General features: G+C 40.0%; 1 protein-coding gene across 1 annotated transcript in view; it reads right to left on the reverse strand.

Moving 5' to 3' along the window:
- Positions 1 to 25,420, reverse strand: part of b4galnt3b (beta-1,4-N-acetyl-galactosaminyl transferase 3b) — a 25,719-nt gene extending 299 nt beyond the window's left edge. Inside the window, exons 1-20 of the mRNA XM_053622463.1 lie at positions 24,656 to 25,420; positions 19,723 to 19,763; positions 19,241 to 19,324; positions 18,457 to 18,552; positions 16,773 to 16,863; positions 16,553 to 16,653; positions 16,403 to 16,470; positions 15,895 to 15,973; positions 14,063 to 14,129; positions 12,417 to 12,560; positions 10,653 to 10,762; positions 10,444 to 10,544; positions 10,090 to 10,157; positions 8,350 to 9,874; positions 6,732 to 6,970; positions 6,350 to 6,503; positions 6,159 to 6,231; positions 3,297 to 3,450; positions 2,269 to 2,395; positions 1 to 2,085 (exon numbers count right to left, since the gene is read on the reverse strand). The exon at positions 1 to 2,085 is cut by the window's left edge and continues 299 nt beyond it. Coding sequence (XP_053478438.1) covers positions 1,977 to 2,085; positions 2,269 to 2,395; positions 3,297 to 3,450; positions 6,159 to 6,231; positions 6,350 to 6,503; positions 6,732 to 6,970; positions 8,350 to 9,874; positions 10,090 to 10,157; positions 10,444 to 10,544; positions 10,653 to 10,762; positions 12,417 to 12,560; positions 14,063 to 14,129; positions 15,895 to 15,973; positions 16,403 to 16,470; positions 16,553 to 16,653; positions 16,773 to 16,863; positions 18,457 to 18,552; positions 19,241 to 19,324; positions 19,723 to 19,763; positions 24,656 to 24,785 — 3,561 coding nt within the window. The 5' untranslated portion in view covers positions 24,786 to 25,420 and the 3' untranslated portion in view covers positions 1 to 1,976. The remainder of the gene's footprint in view (positions 2,086 to 2,268; positions 2,396 to 3,296; positions 3,451 to 6,158; positions 6,232 to 6,349; positions 6,504 to 6,731; positions 6,971 to 8,349; positions 9,875 to 10,089; positions 10,158 to 10,443; positions 10,545 to 10,652; positions 10,763 to 12,416; positions 12,561 to 14,062; positions 14,130 to 15,894; positions 15,974 to 16,402; positions 16,471 to 16,552; positions 16,654 to 16,772; positions 16,864 to 18,456; positions 18,553 to 19,240; positions 19,325 to 19,722; positions 19,764 to 24,655) is intronic.
- Positions 25,421 to 26,024: the final 604 nt, after the last annotated feature.

The following is a 26,024-nucleotide window of genomic DNA, read 5'->3' on the forward strand; positions in this document are numbered from 1 at the left end:
AATAAATGTGTGTAAAGTTATCGAATTAATTTAATAGAAGGACATTTTCATTTCAAAAAATAACCAGATGAACGAAATTTCATCTCCAATGTTGAGTTTTCACCTTCAAATGAAATTTATATTAAGATGTATAGGTGTATACAAATATAATACACAGTGTTCACGTCGCTGAAGCAGATTTTTAATATGCATTTGCATTTGAAATTCAGAAATTTGGTGCTGGCAAAATATTTAGTCATTTTAAAAATGATTTCCTTTATATAAAAGGATTTTAAGTATTTTCAGTACAAACTCAAACGACAGCAGAGCAACTCTCAAATTTAAAAACATTGTATCCAAATCCCAGAGGCAAAAAATATTACTCCATATTATATATATGTGTGTATATACACACACACACACACACACACACACACACATATAAATATATATATATATATACACACACACACACACATATATATATATACAAATGACAGAACATCAACCCCTGCCTCTTTTCTCTCATATATAAAACGGCGGGATATAAATTAGCATAAAAACATTGCATCCTGGGTAATAACTTCTGATAAGTGAGTGTCACATTTCTTTACGCTGTTTAGAATGAAAAATAAAAGGCAGTTTTGAGTTGATGTGGTTTCATTTTCCTGAGCACACATTTCCTCGTACAGTAATGAATGCACTCCTTTACAGTTCAACATAAAACAAGCCGTGAACCATCGAGCCTCTTAATCGAACCACGGTGAGCGCGTAAACACACCGCAGGAAGATCGCTCCGCTATACACCCAACTCAACCCTGTCCTAACGAAGACGTACTCTTTCCTCAAACCGAACAAATTGACCTCTTCGGTCGTCCTGAGAATGAGTTGCACCGATGCTACACAACTTTAAGAACCGTGACCAGCGAGAGATGCACGGTCGGCGAAACCCGTGCAAATATTTAAGCGGGAAAGTTGTACGTATTCAGAGACGGGTTTCGCAGCTCTTCTGAGCTCCACGTTCGGGTTATTACGATCATCTGCGTGTAGCTCACACCTCCAAGGTTAGCAGGTTTTTCTTGACTAGAAGTGATTTGTCAAATCGATAAACTAGAACGTCAGTTTTGCGTTTGCTCGCCGTAAAGAAAACGCGCTCAGAGTCTGAAGGATAAGCTGACCAGGCACTCGTCCGTTATATGCTTACAGCAAACTTCGTTCATCATTTATTCCAGAAAATATTCACTCCTCCAGATGACCCATGCGTCCCCGGCGATGTCCTCGGGACTTTAAAGAGATGACACTGTAAATTAATTACTAGTGTTGTGTATATATATATATATTTATATTTAGGTATTTAATATCATCCTCGAATCATATTTTTGAGTGGACTCACAGCCAAAATATACATTTCAGCATGACGTATTGTGCTAACATCAAAAGAAATGTCAAACTTCTGGACTCAACACTGCTCCTCACTCGAGCCGAAATCCCGCAGGAGACACGCCCCCGTTTTAGACAAGCTCCACCTCCCCCATGAAAGTGTACAACTTTCATGCAAGTTCTGAGGTCTGACTGATTTCGGTATTAAATTCCCACTACGTGTGCGTACCTCAAGTCCGAGTACGGCTCACGGTAGGTAAAAAATTTAAGACACTCATTAAAAATTCTTCAACTCTTAAACTCTCTGTTTTAAAAAGTCTGAGTTTGTCACATCACTCGTTCATCGTTAGTAGTAACCGTTTGATCCTCCTGAGGACTTCATCAGGACCTGCGCCGTGTGAGTGACAGCCAGTGAGGATCGATCAATCCAACCTCAGCGTTGCCCCATGGCTCCACCCACAACAGTGTGACGCGCCTGCAGTCAGAAAGCACGAAGGCTGAGGCTGAAGGCTGAGGCTGAAGGCTGAGGCTGAAGGCTGAGGGTGAAGGCTGAGGGTGAAGGCTGGTTAAAATTCACAGTGAGTGTTGTTCTTGAGGACGACGTAGGGTTGCCAGATCTACATTCTGTACAGTGTCTTGCGGTTCCACATGCCGCGTCTGGAGTGGTGGTAGTGGAAGAAATTCCTCAAGTGAAGACGCTCGACCTCCAACCCCGCCTCAACGATCCTATAAAATGTCAGACCAGAAACACGACACAAGCATGTTAACGTGAGCGCTTGATTCAAACTACATTCAGACACCTCACCTGCTGACATGTTTATCATCATCAGTAGCTGATAGAATTATAGTCCTGCGCATGCACTTTACTTTACCGAGGTCATTAAAGTCGGTCACGGTGTAACGTCTCACCTGTCCAGGAGTTCCCAGTCCTCTCCTCCCCAGCGGTTCGTGAATTCTCTGGTGTTCATGCCTCCGACGGCGTCCAGGTCAGATTTATAAATACCCAGCAAACCAAAACCGTTCACCTCCCAGTAACCTGCAGGACACAACGACAGAACACCGTAACAACCACAGCGCAGGAGGCGGAGAGAACAGCGGGACATCATACGCGCCATGTTACAGCGGAAACTTAACTCCAAACCCAAAAACTCGCTCAGTGCTATTTTAAATCTGATCTGAGACACACCAAATTAATTCATTCCTTAATAAAACTCACCAGACTGAGAATATACAAAATTATTTTCTTTAAAAAAACCCACAAGTAAATAAAATCTAATACTTTGAGGTCAAACATAAAATGGCCTCTAAATTGTAAACTGAATATTCGGGCAAAAATACACCGAAGGAATATACAGCTATTATTTTTTTCAAATATAAAAAAAAAGTATTTAGAGCATAAAATATTAATGGAATATCCACTGCCGAAGCCATCGAAGGAAATCTGAAAGTTAAATTGAAGAAATAATGAGATTCCTTTGTATTTTTTATTTATAGGCCACCCCAATTTTGTGATTTTTATCTCTTTAAGCACATCATGTCCATGATATGATAGGACATATGATATATGAGTGAATATTATTATTCTTTTTGGATGCGATTTCATTCATGTAGTTGAGGTGGTTTGGATAGAAAAGGAAACCTGTTTAAAATTCTTCTGTAGCTGTAATCAGGATTTCCCCCCACAGATTGTAGATGTAGTCTGGACGGATTAGAAGACATCAATTCCAGTTTCTAATTGGCTGATCATTTTGTCTCTCCTATATACGGTTAAAACGGAATCGTACGTCCTCCAGCAGCAGGAAGGCTGCTCACCCGTGATCCCAGCGTGAGAATATTTGGGTTTGTCCGATTCACTCAGTGTAGGACTTGTCTGATCTGCGTTTCCTCATTAAAGAGGACGAACGAGAGGAACAGAGCGGTGTTGTGCAAGCGTGTACCGTCGGGTTCCTGAGGCGTCGCTCCGCAGTTCAGCCTCATCACTAACGGCGCGAACGCCATGTGTCCTTCAACGCAGTGTTTCCTCACAGACTCGAAGAAACTCGGTGGGAAGTGGAGGTGCAGGTCACACAGAAACACAATGCTGTGATTATCCTGGGAAGAAAACCACAGAAACACGACGTGTAGATGTTACACTCCATCCTGCTCCAGGAAACATCACAGTAACGTGTATGTGACCTACAGAGTGCACTCGAGCTACGGTTCTCAAAGCGGAGTCCGGGGAACCCCGTGATGTTTGCTGCGTTCGACTAAAGCTTGTAACGTCAAGAAAATCCCCGACTTGGAATTCCTACTCGGGAAATCGTGAAGCTCCCCTCAACCCAGAGTTCAGCGCATGACGACGGGGTCAACGTGAGTAAATCATACATCACTTCACCACGTGAAATGAGTTTATAGCAGCATTTATAGACACTGGATCAATCAAAGCCAAAGAATCATTAGTTAGTTAAATCTATAACACGGACCGTAGAGCTTGCTGAAAATAAATACACCATAAACTCATGATCGCTAACTTCAGCACTAGCTAGTTGCTAAGAAAAATACACTTTCATGGAGGGGTCCATGTTTTTTGTTATAATAATAATAATAATAATAATAATAATAATAAACTTATTATTTTATATAGCGCCTTTAGAATAGCTTCTCAAGGCGCTTTATATATATATATGAGAAATAATATACGAAATAATCTATAAATACAAATAGTAAAAAATAAGCATACAGACATAACAAGAGAAAAAAACTCTTATGCAGACGTCCCTAACAAAGTGGACATCCTGCATCACACACTTCATTATAACGTTTTAATAAACGCTGCAGTCTGTATGCTTGAGCTTGGACTAAAATTAGTTCTGATTAGTCCCTTTAACAATAAAACCAAAAATAATAATAAAGATTTAATACAAATTTTAGTTTTGTAAAAAAAACTGAGGTCCAAAATTCACCTAATACCAGGAATGACCCACATAACATAAACAACAACAACAACAATAAAAACAAATCCGGCAGTCAAGGAAAAGCTAAACTAAAAAAAAAAAAAAAGAGTATGTTTTAAGATAATAATAATAATAATAATAATAATAATAATAATAATAATAACGTCTGTGCGTGTCTGATATCGTCCGGGACTGAATTCCACAGTTTAGGAGCATAAGAGAAGAAAGCGCTGTGACCCACGGGCTGCAGAGGAGTCCGAGGGGCGACGACAGGACCAGACTGAAGAGCGACATGTTTTGGGGTGTATAGTGTTAAGAGCTCGGACGAATCCTGCAGAGCCGGTTCATTCAGAGCTTTGTTTACATGTAAGCAACTTTCAGATCTACTCCACAGCTGACTGAAGGCAGTGTAAGCGTTCCAGAACAGGAGGAATATGATCACTTGTCCTCGCTCTAGTCAGGATTCTAGCTGCGGAGTTTGGAACATGTTGTAATTTGTTTAGTGTGGATTTATTTTCCTCAGCAAGAAGTGCACGAATCATGAACTGATTCAGGAGAAAACAAAAGCTTTAATCAGCTTTTCAGCCACGGAGAAAGATGGCATAGGACGAAGTCTTGCTACATTTCTGAGGTGAAAAACGTATGACGTTTTGAGTGTAAAGATAAGCCGTATAAACAGGACGTCCCGCCCTGACTGCACTGCCTTTTAAATTTGGAAATAGCGGTGATGGAGTTTACTATCCACTAGAGGTCGACCGATTGATCGGTTCTGTGGATTAATCGGCACCGACGATCGATTGCTGGAGCTGGCGCTGATCGGCGAAGATCCACACCGATAGTTTTTCCCGGTTGCGTCCGTTGCGGAGCGGCTGATTAGAGTCCGCTGTCTTTATACAGTACGAGAGCACCCTCTAGAGGCGAAATAAAAACAGTCGCTGACTAATTTTGTCGTGTTATTTGAAGTGTTTTTGATTCATTTTGGTCGTCTCGGTTTTTATTTGTTATTTGGAGAGTTACTGTTCAGTTGATATCTTTTATTTACTTTAATACTTATTAATAGTTTATTATATATATGAATAGTTTTTATTTAAAAAGTACAGTACATTTTCTCGGTACAGTCAGCACTGTTTATTTCTGTAGTGAAGTGCAGTGATGTTTTACTTCGAGTGTTACGTTTTCATTCACTATCAGTTTTAAAAATAAGTGAACATGATCAATGCATATTTTTTGTATTGATCTTAAAATGAAATCAGTTCTGTGATCATAAAGATTTCTTGGAAATCCTTCCACTCTGGAAATGTCCCTGAATATAAAAAGTGTGAGATCTGCTGATGTTTAGGAAGTAATGTCGGGTTTATCAATCCTATTAGACCTGCTGCTGTAGTTTCCTTTGTTTCCAGAACATTCCCATTGTTTTGTTCAGAGAATACGCTCAGTGGCCATTACGTTGCTTAGCAACCAAAGTTTACTGTTTACAGACTACAGTCGCTCCCTCACCAGCCTCTCTTTATTAATAACACCAAAAAAGGTTGTTACGCATGTTACTGAGGAACTGCAAAGAAGTGTTAAAGTTACAGCGTTACCTCTGACTGTTACACAGCGCTGACACTGGAGACTCCTTCCCTACACCTTACACAAACACACTTCTCCTTACAGAGCACTTCACCATGGCAACTACTACACACCTGTTTTTTTGTGATCAATATGACAGTAAACCTTAAACATGGTTATAACAGGATGTGTGTGTGTTAGGGTTTGTTTTACAAGATGTGTGTTATAGGGTGTGTGTGTGTGTGTTATAGGGTGTGTGTGTGTGTGTTATAGGGTGTGTGTGTGTGATAGGGCATGTGTGTGTACAAAACTCACTGTTATTAGGTTGATTCCGGCCTGAAGACCTGCTGATCTCTCAAAGTTTCCCGTCAGTCTTAGATACTGAGACCTGCGATATTCACACACACACACACACACACACACACAAAAGAGATGTTCAGTGTGTGTAAAAGGATGATATAAAGTTGGATAAACAGTGTGTGTGTGTGTGTGTGTGTGTGTGTTACTTAGGGAGGCGAGAGTCCTTCAGAGCTTGTTCTATGTCCATATCAGTGCTGGAATAATCGGTGATGATGATGTTAACATTATTGTCTCCTGTGACCTGGTGAAGCTCCTCCATGTCCGCAATGAACTTCTGCACCCACCGAGCCTGGTTCTTCACTACACACACACACACACACACACACACACACACACACACACACACAATAAAACAGTGGACTCTGTAATATCTACTGCATCCTTTAACACTCCGTCCTTTAAAGTCTCTGTTATCGTCCATGAAAATAGTAAATAGTTCAAAATAATTCCATTAATTTTATTTTTATAAATTTCTATATTAGGTTTGTTACTAATGCTTCTGTGTGTGTGTGTGTGTGTGTATTAGACCTGGTATGATGATGTGAATAGTAGCGTCAGGGTTCCACAGGAAGTTGTGTGGGTTACACAGCAGCATCTTCTCTGTGTTCACACTCTGGATGTTCCTCATCTTCAGCACGTAGACGTAGTGAACGAGACGAACTCGAGCTCCTGAGGCCTCCATCAGGTCCAACTCCAGGAGATAACGATTCCCCCGAGCCTCATCCACTCGCTTCACTACATTTACTACACGCTGCAGAGAGAACTGACTACATACACACACACGTACACACACACACACACGTACGTACACACACACACACACACACACCAGGATTAAACACTTGCCTAAACTTTTTTTTATTAAGTTTTAATGACTTTTTGATGAACTGATTAGTGTCAACAATAAACATTTCATATATTACCTACATATTATATACAGTACTTGATCTATATTGTAATATTTATTTGAATGTTTAAAAGTATTTTATTGCAAAAAAATAAGACTAAATGTGTTTTTTTAATTGAAGAATAATAATTTAAAAAAAAGTTATGGAACTGAGCTCATCATGATGCTAAAAAATAAATCACAAAAAAATATAATAATAATAATAATAATAATAATAATAATAATAATAAATGAAAGGATGTGAACGTTGTCAAAATCAATACAAAATGTTCTTATTTATATTCAAATGAAGCTTTTAACAACGAATAGGAATTTATTTAATTTAGTATAACAAATAAATGTAAAAAGTCATAGAAAGCTAATGTTTAACTTTATTACTTTACATTTTGTTAGCATTACAAAGAAAGATGTGAATTTTATTTCAAATAATACGACAAGTTAAAAACTTTAGTTGTTTTAATTTTTTTAATTTATTTTTGATTAGTTGATTAATGTCAACAATAAATATTTAAATATTTAATATATTTTACCTACATTACATACAGTATTTTACACATATTTTCATATTTTTCACAGTTTAAAAGTATTTTACTGAAAAAAAGAATGCATTCTGTTGTTCAGTTCATTATTTTTTATAGTAGATATTGTTATTTTTTATGACAATGTGCTATTTTTTATTGAAAAATAAAATAATACAATTTTAAATGCAATGAAGTGGAATTGAGCCCATTAAGATGTTATGTAAAAAAACTAATCAGAAAATAATAATAATAATAATAATAATAAGGTTAATAATAAGAAGAATTAAAAAGATGTGAACTTTACGTAAAAATCTAAATAACAAAAAAAGCTAATTTGATTGTTGTACACTAGCCCAGCTGTTTTGTACAATTTTCTTATTTTTATTCAAATTTAAGCCCAAATTAATTTTTTTTTTAAATTTGAATTAATGGGAATTTATTTATTCATTTATTTATTTTAATAAAACAACTAAATGTAAAAAAAAGATCATATGACGCTAATGTTTAGCTTTATTACTTTGCATTTTGTTAGCATTGCAACTCATTCTCCAAAAAATAGAATTTTATTTCAAATAACAGCTGCCATAGTTTTTTTTTTTTTAAATATCTGTCAGTTGACAGAAGTCTACAGCTTTATTTTGATATTAAATTCTGAATAATAATAATAGATTTTCTATATGATAACATTGACACACAAAGTTAGTGAAGTGAATCATACCCGGGATATTTCAGCCGGAGTTTCTCCATAAAAGCCTGCACCACAGCCGTCACCTCTGATTGGCTGATCAGCAGATTTCCACTCACGTTACAGTTCAGGTCTATCCAATCAGTTCTCAGCGTCTGAAAGTCTGTCTGACCGATCTGAAACGTCTGATTCCATCTGATCTCAGGGTCATACGCAGCCTTGCTCATGATCTCGTCCTCTATCTCCAAGTCTCTGGTCAGCCCCCACAGGTCTGCGCCGACATCAGCGAGGTCTTGATCCGTTTTGACTCCATCCATTTCCCCAAAGTCTTCACCTTTCCTCTGAGTGATTCCTTGAGCACCTTCCTGATTGATGGAACCATCTTTATGAAGATGGGTGTTCTCGTCCAATGACGTGGAAAGAAAAATATCCCCCGTGTAATTTCTTGGTCTGTTAGTAACATGCGGTTTTGCTTCTGAGCTCTTATCCTGGACTGGAGCTTTATCTTCTGGCTTCATATGATTCATCTGACCAAAAGGTTCTTTACCTTCTTTCTGACCAGGAACTTCATCCTTCCATCCATATTGGTGGTTCTCGTCGGCCATTTTGTTTTGGTTTTGCAGGTTATGTTGGGTCTCGTCGGCCATTTTGTTTTGGTTTTGCAGGTTATGTTGGGTCTCGTCGGCCATTTTGTTTTGGTTTTGCAGGTTATGTTGGGTCTCGTCGGCCATTTTGTTTTGGTTTTGCAGGTTATGTTGGGTCTCGTCGGCCATTTTGTTTTGGTTTTGCAGGTTATGTTGGGTCTCGTCGGCCATTTTGTTTTGGTTTTGCAGGTTATGTTGGGTCTCGTCGGCCATTTTGTTTTGGTTTTGCAGGTTATGTTGGGTCTCGTCAGCCATTTTGTTTTGGTTTTGCAGGTTATGTTGGGTCTCGTCAGCCATTTTGTTTTGGTTTTGCAGGTTATGTTGGGTCTCGTCGGCCATTTTGTTTTGGTTTTGCAGTTTATGTTGGGTCTCGTCGGCCATTTTGTTTTGGTTTTGCAGGTTATGTTGGGTCTCGTCAGCCATTTTGTTTTGGTTTTGCAGGTTATGTTGGGTCTCGTCGGCCATTTTGTTTTGGTTTTGCAGTTTATGTTGGGTCTCGTCGGCCATTTTGTTTTGGTTTTGCAGGTTATGTTGGGTCTCGTCGGCCATTTTGTTTTGGTTTTGCAGTTTATGTTGGTTCTTGTTAGACATTTTGTTTTGTTTTTGACGTTTATGTTGGTTCTTGTCGGCCATTTTGTTTTGTTTTTGACGTTTATGTTGGTTCACTCTCTCGGAGTCATTATCACGTGCCAGAACCTCCTGCTGTGTTATCGCTATCCTGTTCATATCTTGTTCATCTGTTCTCTTTCTTCTACTCAGGCTCTTCATGTCCAGTGAGTTAGAGAAGAGTTTCCTCTGTTGGTGCTGCATGTAGTCATCCTGGTAGTCAAATTCCTCCTTGTCTTGCATCTCAGATTTGACCTGCCCTGCTCGCCCCCTCATTCTGAAATCCTTCCATCCCTCCCTGTAATCACCTGCAGGAGAGCAGGAGGACAGATGAGAACCACACAAAAAAAGTATGGCCTATACTCTAACCGTTTAGTTTTTAGATTCTGAGGGGTTTCATGCATATTAAATGTTAGTGGGCGGGGCCAGTGTACAAAGCCTGTGATATGAAGAAGCACAAAAATGCCGTGAAATAACAAAACAGAGTCTTTAGGACGTTAGATTAGACTCATGATCGCAGTACCGATGTCTCTGAACCCCAGGTCCTTCTCCTCAGCTCGGTCCAGTCTCATGTGATGTGAAAAGCCGTACCTGTGTAGACAAACATCCACAGAATGGACCGGATTAAAGCTTCTAAATGGACAAATTATTATTATTATTATTATTATTATTATTATTATTATATTAGTAGCATCCCTTATTGCAAAATCAGAAAACTAGGCCATTTAAATTATTAAGACTTTATGAATAGCTTTTAAAAAAACAATTAGAAAGGGTTTTACTGATACTGTCTGTGTGTGTGTGTGTGTGTGTGTGTGTGTGTGAGAGAGGGAAAGAGAGAGAGAGAGAGAGAGAGAGAGTGCGTGTGTGTATTTACATTTCAAAATAGAATGGTTTCATCTGGTAGAAACACATGTTGTCGCGCTCCATGTGTGTGAGCCGTGTGTAGTCATTGGGGTAAACATAAGACAAGTGGACCTGCAAAACACACACACACACACACACACACACACACACACGTTTATGAATCTGTTTGTCGATCAAAGTTGTGTGTTTTATTAAACGTGTGTGTGTTCATGTACTCACAAACTGCAGACCCTGATATCGGCCGATCGGACTGTCTTTAACCGTGTAACTGGGATTATAGGAACATTCTGGTAGCACGCTCCATAATCGGAACTTATCCAATAAAGGCACTACACACACACACACACACACACACACACACACACACACACGGATGACAGGTCAGCTGTGTGATATTATAGAGAATGAGTAATGAAGGCCTGTAATTATGGGAGCTTTTACCCTGACCCCAGGCTCTGAAATAACAGAGGTGTTCCACACTGTTTGTAAATTCAGACGATTTATTCCTTCTTTTCATCTTTTAGGAATTTAACATTCACCACACATTTCTACAGGAACAGTATTGTAGAACAAGATTATTCGTTCATATCGGTTTATTGCTCATTTATGCACAGATTTCTGATTAATTAAACATTTGGTGTGTAAATGTAAAGGAAGGCTTTAACTTGATTCACACTTCACGTGTGTATTATCTGGATTGTAGTTGGATTTTAACTGCAGTTAAATGCATCAGCGGTTCTCAGGACTGAAATCTGATTGGTGTAGCATGTGTAATATGCAAATCAGCTCATGTGCTGTTCCTTGTTTTCTCTTGTTTTATGCAAATGATAAACAATGTGTGGTTTATAAAGATTTTTGGTTATGATGTAGTGGGAGGGGTTTCAGTTATGATGTAATGTATCGGGAGGGGTTTCGGTTATGATGTAATGTAGTGGGAGGGGTATGGGTTAAGATGTAATGTATTGGGAGGGGTTTCAGTTATGATGCAATGTAGTGGGAGAGGTTTCAGTTGTGATGTAATGTGGTGGGAGGGGTTTCATTATGATGTAATGTAGTGGGAGGGGTTTCGGTTATGATGTAATGTAGTGGGATGGGATTTCGGTTATGATGTAATGTAGTGGGAGGGGTTTCGTTATGATGTAATGTAGTGGGAGGGGTTTCGGTTATGATGTAATGTAGTGGGAGGGGTTTCGGTTATGATGTAATTTAGTGGGGGGTTTCGGTTATGATGTAATGTAGTGGGAGGGGTTTCGGTTATGATGTAATTTACTGGGAGGGGTTTCGGTTATGATGTAACTTAGTGGGATGGGATTTCGGTTATGATGTAATGTAGTGGGAGGGGTTTCGGTTATGATGTAATTTAGTGGGAGGGGATTCGGTTATGATGTAACGTAGTGGGATGGGATTTCGGTTATGATGTAATGTAGTGGGATGGGATTTCGGTTATGATGTAATTTAGTGGGAGGGGATTCGGTTATGATGTAATGTAGTGGGATGGGATTTCGGTTATGATGTAATGTAGTGGGATGGGATTTCGGTTATGATGTAATGTAGTGGGAGGGGTTTCGGTTATGATGTAATTTAGTGGGAGGGGATTCGGTTATGATGTAATGTAGTGGGATGGGATTTCGGTTATGATGTAATGTAGTGGGATGGGATTTCGGTTATGATGTAATTTAGTGGGAGGGGATTCGGTTATGATGTAATGTAGTGGGATGGGATTTCGGTTATGATGTAATGTAGTGGGATGGGATTTCGGTTATGATGTAATGTAGTGGGAGGGGTTTCGGTTATGATGTTCTGGGCGGAGATTAGATCACCCCATAATCTTTCAGGATGGGTTTTAGTAATGACACAGTAATGGGAGAGGATTTGGTTGTTTGCAGATGACCAACACCACTAAGTATGTGTGCGCATGCGTGTGTGTGTGTGTGTGTGTGTGTGTGTGTGTGTGTGTGTGAGAGAGAGAGATTGACTTCTCACTTTTAAAAAAGGTGTCACGAGGGTCTTCTCTCAGCATCTCTGCCCCGTGGTGTGGAACTTCTGTCTTTTCCAGAGGCAGGGCTACGTGACTAGCAACCGTCTGAGGAATGTGACTGACATCACTCATCTTCAGCGAGGACTCGACTAACACACACACACACACACACACACACACACACACACACACACATTGAAATACACAATGTCTGCCTAGGTTTATCTTGAGCTGGTTTTCTCCACATTAATTTAACATCCTCCAGAAAAACATGTGTTAATATTTTTATGCTGGTCAAAATCACCCCCCCCCCCCAACACCCCCCCTCCCATATACCCCCCATCCAACTCCGCCCCCTGCACGACACAGACTCCATACGATTGAGAATGTGTGATTCATGAAGTGATTATGAATTATTAAACACTATTAATGTTTTAAAGTACTTTATAAATCGCGGGTTTCAGTGTGAATGGACTGAACGATCAGAATACAGCTGAGCGGAAAAGTCTGTGGCCTCGGGACAAAATGAAATCGGTTCACCTGCTCGTGTTTTTTGTTCTAGGAGGAAACACGAACATTACATCTTTAACTCCATGTTTAATTTGGGCAGATGAGTCGTGAAGTAAAGTTACCACACTATAAATGAGTTTTAGACATGGCTGTGCAGTCTGAGTGAAATGTGTTCTCACACACACTTCAACACTTCAGACTGCAGCCAACACACACTGAAATACTTTCAACGTATTAATAATTGTTCATCTGATTAATGAGTTATTTACAGGAACACAGGCTGTAGCGCAGACTTCATATCCTATTTTTATATGAACAATCTGTCTGAATTAGGTGTGTGTGTGTGTAACAGTGAATTAGGTGTGTGTGTGTGTGTGTGTGTGTGTGTGTGTGTAGCATTTTCACAGTAACGAGTTTAAAAAAAAACCCATAAATCACAAATCGTTAAAATTCCAAACTGAATATTAAGAAGCTTCTCTTTAAACCACTGAGACGACTGTAAGCAGATACCTCAGCTAAATATACCAACACACACACACACACACACACACACACACACACACACACACACACACACACACACACACACACACACTCCCTCCAGCACACACAAAAATACACACCTATCTTTTTATAACCTACACATGAGACAGACCAGAATTCAGAGGAACATGCACACACACGCACACACACACGAGCAACCATATCCATCCATCCATCTTCTACACCGCTTTATCCTTCTCAGGGTCGCGGGGAACCTGGAGCCTATCCCAGGGAGCATGGGGCACAAGGCGGGGTACACCCTGGACAGGGTGCCAATCCATCACAGGGCACAATCACACACACACTCACACACCCATTCATACACTACGGACACTTTAGACACGCCAATCAGCCTACCATGCATGTGTTTGGACTGGGGGAGGAAACCCGAGTACAGCAACCATATCATTTGAGCTATTTCAGGATGCCAGCATGGCAGGGAATTGGAGTGTTGACAGTGGCAGCTAATCCGGTTCTGCAAACTTTCCAATGCTATGCAGGGGCACACACATGCGCATGTGCACACACACACACACACACACACACACACACAAATATATATATATGACACAGAGGTACAAGTCTCTGCAAAACTTACCTGTATAAAGAGACAACGAGTTGGAGTCAATAAGTTCAAACTGCATTCCAGCTTTATTGAGTCTCCACTGTTAAGAAAAGTAAAAATGTATTTCATTATTTAAAATATAAATCTGGATTAAAAATACATGTTATTTCACTCTGATGTCTATCCTGTAATGTGTGTGTGTGTGTGTGTGTGTGTGTGTGTGTGTGTGTGTGATTACTACATATAAGAACTTAAACTCATTTCCCTGTACAGAAAAAAAATCTAGGGAACCTGTTGACTCCAAACTCAAGCCCTATTCAGACGGGATTAGTTTTCCGGACATTATCTCCTGGAGGACCTCCTGTAGGAATTCTGATCGATCCTCGCGGGATAAGTCGTACTAATCACAGACATGTACACATGCTCGTCACACTGAAAATCCCAACGCGTACTACACACACGCCGATATAAAAAAGAAAATATCCCCTAGAGGCGTCGCTCTTCTGACACGTCGTCCGGAAAAGAGCGAGCGCGACTTGATACTGATTAAAAAGCACAAATTTCCCACGGGACATAACGCAATCTTTACATGCCAGCTCATACGGGATACACCGTGCGGAGATATTTCTACAGCTCGTTTTATGGAAAATAAAATAATAAACAGAGTAATCTTTGCAGACACGCACAGTCTGTAAAAATCACAATCTCCAGAAATAATAATAATAATAATAATAATAATAATTACAGTACACACATTCACATGGAAAACTAATCCTCCCTGAACAGGGCTTTAAAAAGGACGTGTACGAGCAGCTGCTGGACTCCTTCATGACGTGTTCAGCTGAAGGTGTTTGTGTATAAATGAAGCTGTAAACGTGTGGAATCGCTCCTTTCAGAGGCGGAACTACTTTTTCAGAGGGAAGAGTTTGTGGTAGGAAAATCTTCCCAGGAATTTACACCTTTCCATCTCTCTCTTCTACTCCAGGATTTTACACTTTCCATCTCTCTCTTCTACTCCAGGATTTTACACTTTCCATCTCTCTCTTCTACTCCAGGATTTTACACCTTTCCATCTCTCTCTTCTACTCCAGGATTTTACACCTTTCCATCTCTCTCTTCTACTCCAGGATTTTACACTTTCCATCTCTCTCTTCTACTCCAGGATTTTACACCTTTCCATCTCTCTCTTCTACTCCAGGATTTTACACTTTCCATCTCTCTCTTCTACTCCAGGATTTTACACTTTCCATCTCTCTCTTCTACTCCAGGATTTTACACCTTTCCATCTCTCTCTTCTACTCCAGGATTTTACACTTTCCATCTCTCTCTTCTACTCCAGGAATTTACACCTTTCCATCTCTCTCTTCTACTCCAGGATTTTACACCTTTCCATCTCTCTCTTCTACTCCAGGATTTTACACTTTCCATCTCTCTCTTCTACTCCAGGATTTTACACTTTCCATCTCTCTCTTCTACTCCAGGATTTTACACTTTCCATCTCTCTCTTCTACTCCAGGATTTTACACCTTTCCATCTCTCTCTTCTACTCCAGGATTTTGCACGGTTAACAGATCAGGGTATTGATTTACAAGCCGGTGAGTTCCTGTTGTCACTTATGTTATAGCAGTTATAAACAGTCGTTCCCTCACCAGCCCTCACTCTATTCTCTCTCTCTATTCTCTCTCTTAAAGTTAATAAGACAGAAACCTATAGACAATTATACGCCTCCAGGTGTGTATCGCGTCATATCGTATCGTATCGTCTGACAGAAGGAGACTCACACCCGTAACAATGACCGAAAAGCCGTCCGGACACTTCGGAGCAGTGGACAGAGACACAAACACACAGTAAAGAAGAAGACTCACTGCAACTTCCACGTGGTCGGTGCCGTGATTGTTGTGTTTGTGGATCAGCTCAAAGTAAAACCTTTTCTGCTGCTGAAGTCTGCAAGAACGAAGAGGAAAGGACATCAAACAGCAGAAATAAAATGTTGGTTATTTACAAAGATGACTTTTGAGGCACTTTTTGTGTCGTATTCTCGTGGCGTGCTCATCAATCTCACGCAGGTTATTTCTACACCTGTGAAGAACAAAATGCACATTTCATCTCTCTCTCTGCGTGTGTGTATCACGCCATCACTGCCCGCTGATCTTCATAACCATTTGATTATAAAATTGCCTCGCCTCGTTCACACGAGTATCGCCTCTGAAACAGACACCAGAGTCGGTAGCGATGAGGAACGTGACTCGGCCGCATGGGAACACGTCAGAACAATAGTGCATGATTAACCATCGCTCCTTTCACTCTCATTATTAAAGATAATAAGCATAATAATAGTGCAGTAAAGCAAAACACACACACACACACACTTACAGGACAGGTTTGGATATCTGGCTGGTGTATTTGCTGTATTCCCCCGGAGCGGTCCATTCCTCACCGCTCTGTAAAACAAACACACACTTTTATATCCAGCACAAACCTCGACATCCTTTGGATAATCTGTGCAGTTGCATAAACGTTCACCTTTCCAACATGAGCACGGAGTCGCAGGTTCTCCGGGTTCTCATCCTGACTCAGCCAGAACTCACAGTTATCAGCAGACGCCACTGCGAAAAGAAACTCGCCTGGTAAACACAGACAGGACGACAGTGTTAACGAAGAGGGATCCGGAGGGCCGTGTGTGTGTGTGTGTGTGCGTGTGTGTGTGTGTGTGTGCGCGCGTGCGTGCGTGCGTGTGTCTGACCGCTGGTGAACGGGTGGATGTAGCCGAAGATCCTGAGGCCGTAATTCTTCCAGTTGGGATACACGGCGAGTTTCTTCACTGTGATACGAGACTGAGGAATAAGACACAGATGAGAATACGAAGCGAAGACCGGTTTAAAATATGATGAAACTATGAGGCGCTTTGAAACTACTTTTAGAAGCTGAACTACCTCGTGAACCCTTAAAGAACCCTTGAAGAACCCTTCTTTCCAACGGTGTGTGTAAGTGTGCTGTACAAACTCCAGATTATCGCTCATTATTTTCTTCCAGAACCTGTTTAACATGTAGCTCTTGGTACACTCTTTAAAAATAAGGTTCTTCGATTGTTCTAAAGAGTTCATTGAATTATGAAGGGTTCTACTTGGGAGATAAGAAAGGATTATTAGAACCCAAAAGGTTTTAATAAGAAGATTAACCCTTTAAATGTTAAATCTAGAACTCTTAAAGGCTCTTGTGTTTTCCTAAATCTTTCAGGTTCTACAGAAACCACTCTGTTGTCAGGTTCTACACAGGACACAGAAACTTCTGGTTCCTCCAGAGAACCCTTAAGGCAAGAGCTTAGGGTTCTAGATGGAATATTTTTAAAAGATGGATCCAAGGGACCCAATTAGAACTCCTTTTAGAAGCTTAATTATTCAATGAACCCTTAAAGAACCCCTGTAGAACCCTATTTCTAAGCGTGTACCAAGTACTCCATATTAAACTCCTGACAGGTTCTAGATATTAAGAAGAAAATAATGAGTGATAATTTGGAGTTTATGCAGAAACTCTTATAAAAAGGGTTCTTTAAGGGTTCATTGGATAAGGAAAGGTTCTTACTTGGTATCCTATGTCTGAATAGGAAACAAACTTTTTCATGGTTCCTCATAGAACCTTTAAGGAACGCATCTCAATTTATCCAAGAGTGTAGCAATAATGAGAAAAACAACAGCTGTTAATAGAATGAACTCTTTAAACTCCCAGGATCCATCTCTTTAAAAATATGGAGCTCTTGAGGGTTCTTCTACTAGTTCTTTTGGGGGAACCATTAAAGGTTCTATGTTCTTTGCTTCCATTTCACTACGGGAACCGGGGTCACTAGCCTCCTTTCTAATAAGGACACACTCTCTCGTTTGGGTTTACATAAAACACAGAACCGTTAATTTACTTCACTGTTCTTGTTATTTGATACACTCTTAGGAAGAAAGGGTTCTTCTGATAATTAAGAGTTCTTCTCAGGAAGCACTCCACATACTGTAGAACACTTTTGGAGGCTAAGAACCCTTAATTATCTTACAAACCCTTAAAGAACCATCAAGAACCTTTTATTGTAAGAGTGTACCAGGTACCAAGAAAAGAAGTTACAGTAATGTTCTATGTACAGTATGAAGGACCCAAAAACAGAGTGCCTATCATCCAAGGAACCCTTACAGAACCCTTACATAAGCCTTTTTCTAAAAGAGTACAAAGTACCAGAGTGAAATGTTAAGCACCGACAGGTTCTACGTACTGAGATTAAAATAACCGCACACTTAGTTAGTACAGATCATCTTGGAGAACTTTAAGGGTTCCTCAAGGGTTCTTAAGATCATTTCTATTCATGAGTGTGTATTTCAGTGTTAGAGAGTGACAGACAACAGAAAGTGCCAAAGTTCCATTATTTGTGCGTAAGTTTGTGCACCTACGTGAGGGTAGAGTGGATAGTGCGGGTTCTTTCTGAGGCTTGCGACGGAGGTTCCACACCAGTCCTCAAAGACGTGAAGATTCGCTTGTCCTTCATACTGAAAACAAGAAAAATCAAAAGTTCATATTTGATGATTTTACTTGTTTTCGTACTTAATTAAACGTTGTATAACTATATTATAAAAAATTATTAAATACATATTGAAAATATTACTCAAATTCTAGCAAGAATGCTTTAATCAAACTTTAAATAAAATTGTATTTTTATTTAATTTGCATATTTTTATGAGCACATTACCGTGGAATATACTTACATTTATTTACTTGTTTTAATACATTATTATATTGATTATATTTATTTATTTAACAGGGAGAGCGCATCAATATTTATGATGTAAATATGTAAATTTCTCATTTTCAATCGAATACACTTTAAAGTATTCGAACAAATCATTTAAATATATAGACACGCCCCCTTGTCCTGATTGGTTGGTCGTTTCTCCAAGTTACAGCCAAAAAAAAACACCACGAAAACCACCGTTTCTCCACAGAGCAGGTATTATACCGACAGTAAAACCTTCAACTAATATTACACACGGATTTCTAACTGTAAAAATCACTGACCGCACCTTTAACCGCTCAAAAATAACATTTCTGTAACGACGAGACGAAACTAATATTATGCAAATGTTATTTAAAAACGTGCTCACAGCCTGACGGATTGAACCAAAACGTTTACAGGACGTTCTTCTAACCTACAACGGTTAGCTGGGATTTTATTCTTACCTCCTTCCTCCAGGGTTGAGGGACGTATTTGGATGACCAGACGATGTCCTGGTTAGAAAGGTGGTCTCTGTTCTGTGACCCAAACTAAATAAAAAAACAGCAAAATAGTTTAATTGAGTCATGAACTGGCAAAACATGAGCTTCCGCTAACTTAATACCTGCCCTTCAGTCGTACTTTTTTAACTGTTCAGGTTGCAGGTGACATATTAATCTATTTGAATTGACTCCACCCCGCTGTTTTAGGTGCAAATGCTTCAAATTAGATCATCTTTAACACAAACCTGGCAGGATGTGTTCATTTGTTCGCGTGAATGACACGATGCTCTGCATAAACTTTGTCTTAAAAAGTTCATTTGTTGGAAATGTTTCATTTACAACCTGATTTCACTCATTTGTCATTAAGGAGAAATTGTCAACTGTGTGTGTGTGTGTGTGTGTGTGTGTGTGTGTGTGTGTGTGTGTGTGTGCGTGTCTTCACTCACAGGCTTTGCGCAGGCTGTTTGGTCCTTCTGCTGACCGTCATCTGAAGAGACGCAGAAAGAAAAGACGTTATTAAATATTAAACAGGCGCTTTGTAGCTTTGTACCACGGCGTTTCTGTCACTGTCACTATCACCTGATCCAGATGTGAGAGATCACAGCCGGTCGCATTGAATTACCAACAACAGTGTAAGATTTCTGCACAAACACTCAAACTGGTTAGAGGTCACAACAAAGCCCTGAACAGGTCACCGCCTCCAAATCCATTTATACCGTGAAAAGCAAAAACACCAAGCCAAACGAACATAAAAGTAGAGGTCGCGCAATAGTGGATTTTGACGATAACGATAACCACGTTGGACAGGACCTGTTGATACCCGACTACTCTACTGATACTGAATGAAAACGTAACACTCAAAGGAAAATACTGCCGGACTTTATTACAGAAATAAACAGTACTGACTGTACCATGATAACGTACTGTACATTTTAAAATGACATAAATAAATAGAAATATTAATAAATCGTATATTATACATTCAAACTGAACCAAAAAGTAACTCTCCAAATAACAAATAAAAACACAGACCTCCAAAATGAATCAAAAACACTTCAAATAACATGACAAAATTCGTCAGCGGAGGTTTTATTTCGCCTCTAGAGGACGCTCTCGTGCTGCACAATGACAGCAGACCCTTCTCAGCCGCTCCGCAACAGACGCAAACGGGAAAAACTAACGGTGTGGATCTTCGCCGATAACTGACAGCTCCGGCAAGTGATAACCGTCGACCTCTACATAAACGCACCAACAAAATCCCAAAATACTGTACAATCTCTTATAAACGGAAAACTAAAAGAAAAAACACCATCCACGCTGTGAAACTCACAAACTTTACCACGAGGGAATGAAATTACCAGCAAAAAATGTCTTACAAAATGCTAAACTACTAAAAACTTTGTTAGAAACTAACAAACAGGCTCATGAGTGCTGGAACAGAAAAGGATTGGAGATCACGAGCTGGAATCCCAACGATGCCACGATGCGGTGGCCAGGAGACGAGGGAGAAAAACTGTCCGTGATATCTGTGTGGGAGGGGCATACTCTGTCTCCCCTGTCAATCACAGCGACACTAACCCACCGTGTGAGTGGATGTAGAATGTGGAAGAGGGTTGGTTGCGCTTCCCTCAGAGTGTGTGATGCGGCCGGGCGGTCGGCCGGCGAGAGCAGATGTGGCTCTGAAAGCAGGAGGTGTGGACCGAAACCCTTTTTAAACCGAACGAGGTCTAGACGAAACACGACGTGACGCCTCGCATGTTTTCGGGAGCTGGGAGGAAACCGAATAGAACACAGAGGAACCCAGACACGGACACGAGGAGAACATGGACGGAAATGCTACACTGTCGGTCTGTCCGTTTCTTTGTGTGGCCAGAGTTAAACCTCTGACGAGATCATTTTTATCGAAGAACGTTTATCAGCTGTCCGTCTGTCTGTCTGTCGCTAATTTCTTGCTCAAGGTTACTCAGTTTCTGCTGGAAAGTGACGATTATGAAAAAAAGAAAAAAAAAAGTTATATGACTACATGTATGTGGTGCAGATTTTATCCCAAATTTATTTATAATACAAGTTTATTTGTGTTAAAGATTTATCGCTGGTTTTACATTTATAGTAAAAGCTCTTCAAGCATTAAGACTTTTGGTTTGTTTTTTTTTGCAGCTTTTGCACAGATAAACACCCCAAAAAATCCTCCTTCCATCATTTACATTAATAAACGGACTGGTGTGACTGACGTCTGAGGAACGGAAAAAAACGACAGAAAAACAGAGTGAAAAGAACCAGAACCGCTCTTTTCTTTTTCTCTTTTTGGATGTGGGCCATCCTTCCTGTAACACCTCAAACACTCTTCTGTCATTAAGTGCTCACACAAAGTGTTCCTGAAACGTTACACACTCTCCTGCAGACTGCGCTCAGAAGCATGAAGGCGTTCAGGAACCACTCGGACCCGTGTTTGCACACAACGCTGGATGATGAGATCTGAGATCAGACAAACACCAAACCCAGTGAACTGAACTGAGAGAGAGCAAGTACAGACATGCTGCAGTGCGCACACACACACACACACACACACACACACACACACCACTACAGAGACAACATCAACAAGAATGTACAAAAAAACAGACTTTCTAGAACAGCAAGTTTTCTGTAAGGAGAAGTGTGTTTATATTACATGTAAGGAAGGAGTCTCCAGTGTCAGCGCTGTGTAACAGTCAGAGGTGAACCTGTAAAGCCGGTAAAGTGTAATATTTCCGATGTCTTCATGACAGAGGAGTAAACACTTCTTTACGGTTTCTCAGTAACACAACAAGCTGCGTTTTAACTAGAGTGTAAACGATGTCCTATTCGTACGACACAACACAATCCCCCCTTATATACATCTATACATCTCATTTACATAAATATGCCCTAATTTATGCAGCTACTGCTACAGACTACGCTCAGCAGACTGCGATTATCCAAGATCTGAAGAAGAAAGAAAAAAAAACGTGAACGTAGAAGGAAGAGATCTATTATTTATTATCTATTATTATTTATATATATATATATATATATATTATGAATCAAACACTAAAAATCGGAATACCAGAGTAAATAAAAGCTCTAAAGTTCAGTGTTGATGTGAAAATCGTGTAATAACCACCGAAGAGGTGATAATATTTCAGTGTCTTTAAACATCTTGGACTTTGGAAGTGTGATTCAGCTGCTCACGTCCTGCACCTCCTCCACCTCCTCCACCTCCTCCACCCAGAACACTTTCTCGGTTCTCTTTGTATGCAAATCCACCTTTTTACTACTAAAAGATAAGTATAACCTGTGAAACAGGAAAATGAATAACAGCCACTGACAAAAGAGAATGCAATAAAATTATAAATAATGAACAGCTTTGAAGTTAAAAAGCTGTAATGAGGGTTAGCTGTAATTCCCCAGGCTGCAAAATCAGGTTTCGAGGAGCGAGTGAACACTAATTCATGCCGGCCGTAATTAAAGACGAGTCTTTTCACTGATCTATCACCACACCGATGACGCTGCTTCACGAGAAGTGTTGACGTTAATTACATTCATTTACAGTTACGGCGTTTGGTAGACACCCTTATCCAGAGCGACTTACAATTATCTCATTTATGCAACTGAGCATTTGAGGGTTAAAGGCCTTGCTCAAGGGCCCAGCAATGGCAGCTCTGCGGTGTTGGGATTCAAACTCACGACCTTCCGGTCACAAGTCCTCCGGGCTATTAAGAGCTTCTAATACGAGCCTGGTCCATTACACCTGTGAGATGTGAGGAAAAATCAGGCGAAGCTGCAGTTCACCTTGTTCTTGCCCAAACACCGAACATGAAATTCAGTGGCAAACAGACTCGACATTGCGGGGAACAATACGCGATCAAATGTGAATAATGAAATATGTAAAGCATGTGAAAATAAATGAGTCTTGAAAAAAAAATCGTGTAAAAATAAAAACACATAAAAAAAATAACGCAAAAAAAAATAATTGTATGTAGGTCTGGGCGATATATATTGACAGAATATCGATATCGTGATAAATGATTACGCGATACACTTTTCTGAGATATCGTTGGTACGGGGATGCAATTTTTTTTTACGTTTTTAGTAAATTAAATTAAATTAAATTAAAAGTATGCCGTTGATCTTCTTAGTGTCTGTAGGCATTAAAGAGACGTATCGGGAAACTCAAAAGTTTCTCGTTTATTTTACTACAGTTTAATGGGCAGTTTGCTAGCTAAATTATATATCGTGATATGTGTCGTGTATCGTAAGACAGCGTGCCCCACATGTGAAAGATTAACATATGAAACAGAGAAACGCATGAAAAATGCGATGCAAATAAAAGATATACACATATGGCATACGTGTGAAAAACAAATAACACCAAGGGCCACACACCTGAAAAGTCCACATGAGGAAAAGGAAATAAACTGAAAAAAAAAATCATGTGTGAAAATGAAAGAACACATGCACTGTGTGCAAATAAATGAGACGGATAAAGGAGTGTCCACCTCGAACAATACACAGGGTTTCTTTTCATTTCCACGCAGCTTTCATTCAATTCGGACTCAAAAGCACTAGACGATTGTTTAAACACAAATCCACAGAGATTATTGTACTGCAGCGAGTTCAAAAAACAAACAAACGTATAATAAAGCTTTATATTTTCTGCACGATGTGTGCACTGCATCTACACCTGACTTCACATATATACAGGGAGAGAAGCAGCCTATTTAATTGGTGTATGATCTATAAACATCTACACAGAAAACATCATTAGACTACATGTGAAGGAGTCAACGAGGAGCCTAAGGCGTGGTCAGGACAACTCACCTGTGGGGTAAACCTGTGAAATAAACAAGGACCTGTCTCAGGAATCAATGAATCAATTTATTGACTCGATTCATTGGAACTACCTGTTTAATTGAATGTAACTAAGCCTTCTTGATGCTAACCTGCTCTAGTCTACATACATTACCACCGAGTGCTATTAGCCAAAAAGTAGTCTACAACATAATAATAATAATAATAATAATAATAATAATAATAATAATAATAATAATAAGAAGAAGAAGAAGAAGAAGAAGAAGAAGAAGACATTAAAAGCAACTAAATCAAAACCTGAGTCGACTCCCATGTGAGTCGATTCACCCATGCATTCGCACATTACCAAAAAAAATAAATAAAAGAGAGGATGGTTCGTTTACTCGTGTTGTTTATTTACTACACTTCTACGCGTGCTTCCTCAGGTTCGCACGCACTTTCTGCTCAGGTGTGTTCTGTATAGCGAACAGGTAGGAAAAGAAACCCGGGAGATCACGCGCTGCTGACCGCGCGCTTTTTTGCAGCAAAATCAGAATCGTTTGAACTTACCGACATTATCCCACGTGTTCATGGCCACGTATTCCAGATACGCCGCGACCCCCACGACCACCAGCAGCGCCCCGAACAGCAGGTACTTCCCGTTACGCTTGAGTTTCCTCAACGGGAAGAACGGCATCATTGTCCCCTCCAGCTCGCTGTGCTTCCAGCTCGTGCCTGCGTTCCTCTGAGGTTCTCTGGAGTCCCGTCAGCAGCGTCTATCGGACTGTCTGTGACCCCTCCGAGGCACCGGAACATCCCGAATCTAGCGGAAATCCTCGCACGAGCGCGGGCGCGACGGTAACGGCGGCGTTTCTCTGTCCGTGAGGCGCACAAACTTCCACTTTAGCCCACAGGTAAGATTTGGGCGACGCCCTCCAGTGCAAGGGGTGGATGACGTCACGACTCGCGGCCAGGTAACAGCAGGTCTACAACCCGCCCCCTTCCCCTGTACAGCACAGCAGTGATAGATAGTAGCAGCAGAAACAGTAAAAATGCATCATCCCTGTTTCTTCCTCATAACAGAATCTCAATCCTATAATAAAATGTGCTGAAACACAATAAATCATTCCTGCAAAAAAAAACCCAACCTTTTATTATAATCTTTTTATTAAAACTTTTTATTATAAACGTTAAATACACTTGAGTTCCTCGTAGCCCCTTCCTTTTTCCTGTAGAAACATCCTGTTCTAATCTCAGAGCCTGCTGTCGTTAGTTGATTTCATTCTTATTAAATGATTTTGTTGTTTATTAAGTTTATTAAGCCATTTCGTCCCTCGTTCAAAACGATGAAGTATTCATTCTGTTCATTCTTGCATGTAATAGCCTACTATAATATAATTGGTGAAGGGGCGGGGCCATGAGTTAGCGTATTTGTTGCTTAGAACCTCCAAATGTTCACAAACAGCCTTGATCTGAAGAAGGAGAAGAGGAAGAAGAAGAGGAGGAGGAGGAGGAGGAAGAGGAAAGATCTGTATTGCCACATGTGCTCACACACAAGGAATTGGACTTAGTAAGTAAAGTTTCTATTACACACACACATATGACAGCAGGACATAATAATAATAAGAATGAAGAATAATTTTTAATTATTTTTTACATTTTTTATAATTTTTTTTTTTAAATGTCTAGAAGACACAATGAAGCTTAAGACAGAATAGACATGTTACAGATGCTACGTGTGCAGAAGGGGTGTATACAGGTAATAGAATAAATAGGAGTGAATTTACAATTGCAGATAAGCAATTAGCCCCAGTGCAGAGAATAGCATGCGTTATGTCTAAAATGTGCTAAAGTAAACTCTTCAGTGTGCTTGTGTACATACTGTGATTGTATGCAGTAATGATTCATGTAAAGTTCTACATGTTATTCAAACCTACAG

Source organism: Ictalurus furcatus, chromosome 4 (genome assembly GCF_023375685.1).
Source record: "Ictalurus furcatus strain D&B chromosome 4, Billie_1.0, whole genome shotgun sequence".
NCBI lineage: Eukaryota > Metazoa > Chordata > Actinopteri > Siluriformes > Ictaluridae > Ictalurus > Ictalurus furcatus.